The 3,711-nt window shown below is 39.3% G+C and overlaps 1 protein-coding gene across 1 annotated transcript in view; it reads left to right on the top strand.

Moving 5' to 3' along the window:
* Positions 1–3,711, top strand: part of DNAJC8 (DnaJ (Hsp40) homolog, subfamily C, member 8) — a 35,766-nt gene that overhangs the window by 18,660 nt on the left and 13,395 nt on the right. The window contains exon 5 of the mRNA XM_011981759.1: positions 670–726. Coding sequence (XP_011837149.1) covers positions 670–726 — 57 coding nt within the window. The remainder of the gene's footprint in view (positions 1–669; positions 727–3,711) is intronic.

Here is a 3,711-nt window from a genome sequence, read left to right as displayed (position 1 = left end):
AAAAAAAAAAAAAAAAAAAGTTGTTCCAGCTATTGACTCTATCCTTGCTCTATTGGAATCAGACTTTTCATTTTCTTGCGCCACCACGCCTGGCTAATTTTGTGTTTTTAGCAGAGACGGGGTTTCTCCATGTTGGCCAGGCTGGTCTCAAATGCCTAGGGGTTGGAATCAGACTTTCCTAGAGTGGGCCAGCCATGGTGCACAGGTTGCACTGGTGATTCTAATATTCACTCTGATTGAGAATCATTGGGCCTTGTAAATTATAAAGTGTCCATTGGCCTAATTTTTTTCTTTTTGAGTTATAATGGTTTCTCGACATTTGCAAAAATAAAGGGAGGGAGGAGTTAAACTTTTTTAATGAATGGAGGAGAAATGCAAAATTTTCTCATGTAGAAACGTCTCTGAGTATAAAATAAATTATTATTTTTCTGATGAAGAGAAAATAAGCGTTATGTTAATTGAGAACCATAAGACAATATAATTGTTATTCTGTTGATTTGATCATTCATATTTCTTTAGCAATTTCTAGAACTGTGTGCCAACCTGTGTTCTGGAACATGAGGTACTATTCTAGATGCTGATTATAATATATATAATTACTGAGCACCTCTTAAATATACATGTAATTTATTTTCACCTTTTTTGTGGTTTTGATTTTGATACTTCCAGGTTCTTCAGATAGATCCTGAAGTTACAGATGAGGAAATAAAAAAGAGGTTTCGGCAGGTACAGTACTATTTCCCTGTTTGAACTTTTTGAAAATGTATGAAGGACATGATTCTTTACCACTTGCTATTATTGACTTGATATGTTTGGGCCAAAATTTAACTTTTTTTTTAAGACTGTGTAACCGTTTTGTAAAAAGAGCTCATAATAATATATAAAACCTTAAATTAATGACCATAGCTTACCTATGAATAGAATGAATTTTATATCCAAATAGAATCTCTGCAGCTCCTTAATTAAGAGGGATAAGTATAAAGGAGAATAATAGAGCTTGCATGGAGTTACAACTACCAAACCGTCTGTCTTCTAGGAGGGAACATGTCAAATGATTCATAGCACATTTTTATCTTTAAGACCCCATTCATCTGTAATTTTATCTTTTATTTTTATTCTTATTTTTCAAGACAGAGTCTTGCTCTGTCACCCATGCTAGAGTGTAGTGGCGTGATCTCGGGTCACTGCAACCTCCACCTCCTGGGTTCAAGCGATTCTCCTGCCTCAGCCTCCCAAGTAGCTGGGATTACAAGTGCGTGCCACCACACCCGGCTAATTTTTGTGTTTTTAGTAGAGACAGGGTTTCCCCATGTTGGCCAGGCTGGTCTTGAACTCCTGACCTCAAGTGATCTGCCTGCCTCACGGCAAAATGCTGGGATTACAGGTGTGAGTCACTGCACCCGTCTGTAATTTTATCTTTTGCCAACTTAAATGAATACCCACGAGTTAACTGGTATAATATAAAGAGTGCTTTTTGAAAGTTATCCAGGAAAGGAGATCTATACCTTCTGATTCTTGCCCCTTCTTATATTTAATAACTGGAACTACAAAGTTTTAAAATAAACTTAAAAAAAATCCTTCCAGTTTTGACAGCTGAGTAACCCTCCCCCAGCCTTTTTTTCTAAAAATTATTATTATTATTATTTGAGACATGGTCTCACTCTGTCACCTAGGCTGGAGTGCAGTGGTGTGATCTAGGCTTACTGCAACTTCTGCCTCCTGAGTTCAAGCAATCCTCCCTCCTCAGCCTCCCCAGTAGCTGGGACTACAGGTGTGCATCACCATGCCCAGCTAATTTTTGTGTTTTTTGTAGAGACAGAGTTTCGCCCTCTTGCCCAGGCTGGTCTCAATTCTGGGCTCAAGCGATCCGCTGGCCTCGGCCTCTCAAAGTGCCGTGATTACAGGTATGAGCCACCGCACCTGGCTGCCTTTTTTTCTATGAGTTTAGTAATCATAGTCCCTATAATTTGTCTTTGCAAATTGGATTTTCTGTATATTCCATGTCTTCTTAAAAAACTTTCCTTAGCTTCTTTTTTTTTTTTTTTTTGAGACAAAGTTTCACTCTTGTTGCCCAGGCTGGAGTGCTGTGGCTGGATCTCAGCTCACTGCAAGCTCCGCCTCCCGGGTTCACGCCATTCTCCTGCCTCAGCCTCCCGAGTAGCTGGGACTACAGGCGCCCGCCACCTCGCCCGGCTAGTTTTTTGTATTTTTTTTAGTAGAGACGGGGTTTCACCGTGTTAGCCAGGATGGTCTCGATCTCCTTACCTCGTGATCCGCCCGTCTCGGCCTCCCAAAGTGCTGGGATTACAGGCTTGAGCCACCGCGCCCGGCCCCTTAGCTTCTTTATATTCTTATGTACTTCATATTTTAATAGGATCTGACCCGAGCTGAATGTAATTTTCAGCTTCTGCGTGAGATACTTGTTAATATCCAGTGGTGTGCTTATTTCTTTAGTACAGTAATTTTACCCATATTGCTGACTCATAGTCATTTTCTGATCTGCAGTTAAGCCAAGATGTTTTTTATCTTGGTCTACGTAATCATAACCCGTTATATAACTTTATAGCTTTTTTTCCTTCCTAAGCTCTCTACTCTATACTTATATTTAGCTTTTTTCCTTTTTCTAAAATTTCGAATTTTCTAATATAATCATTACTAATGATTCCCATATTAGTAAGCATTTAAGTTCACAGTCAAAACAACTTTTTATGTAGCTACATAAAGAACTTAATAAGAGTTAAGAACTCTTAATAAATCATTAATATGGACTGATAGTTAAGAGTGTGCATATTGGAGCTATATAACTAGTTTAAATCTTTACTGTACCACTTAACAAGCAGTGTAAACTTGAGCAAGTTACATTCAACCTTTCCGTGTCTGTTACCCCGTTTGTAAAATGTAATTATGGTGTCTATCCCATGAGTTTGTTGTAAGGATTTAAATGATGTATTACACAGAAGGCATTTAGAGTAAGTCTTGGTACGTAATGTATCCTCACTATATGCTAACTATTGTCAGCGTGTGTTAGTCTGCTAATTTCTTTACTTGCATGGTTTGTTTCATTCTTATAACAGCCCAATTAGATATAGGTACCTAGTATTATCTCATTTACAGAGCAGGAAGCTGAGGTAGAGATAGGTTAAGTGAGTTGCTCGAGGTTTCATAGCTAGTAGGTGATTGAAGTTGGAATTAGAACCCAGCATAATGGTTCCAGTAATGCTGAACGTAGCATTAGATTCCCATTGTTGTCATTCCCCAACATAGGTCCCTGGGTTCCAACTAGTTGGTTTCTGTCAGTGACAGTATGTCATGGTTTTTAACTGTGAGTATCTGAATTACCTATGGAAGTTCTTTTTTTTTTTTAGCTGGTTTATTATAAAAATTTTATATAGAAAAAAGAATGGACTAGCACAGTGGCTCATGCCTGTAATCCTGGCACTTTGGGACGTTGAGGCGGGCAGATTGCTTGAGCTCAGGAGTTCGTGACCAGCGTGGGCAATATGGTGAAACCCCGTCTCTACAAAAAACCGGAAACAACAACAACAAAAACCAAAAATTAGCCGGGCGTGATGATGCGTGTCTGTAGTCCCAGCTACTCGGAAGGCTGAGGTGGGAGGATCACTTGAGTCCAGGAGACTGAGGCTGCAGTGAGCTGGGATAGCACCATTGCACTCCAGCCTGGATGATAGAGCAAAACTCTGTCTCAAAAAA

Source organism: Mandrillus leucophaeus, unplaced genomic scaffold (genome assembly GCF_000951045.1).
Source record: "Mandrillus leucophaeus isolate KB7577 unplaced genomic scaffold, Mleu.le_1.0 Scaffold23, whole genome shotgun sequence".
Taxonomy (NCBI): Eukaryota; Metazoa; Chordata; class Mammalia; order Primates; family Cercopithecidae; genus Mandrillus; species Mandrillus leucophaeus.
This window is presented reverse-complemented; position numbering and strand designations above follow the sequence as displayed.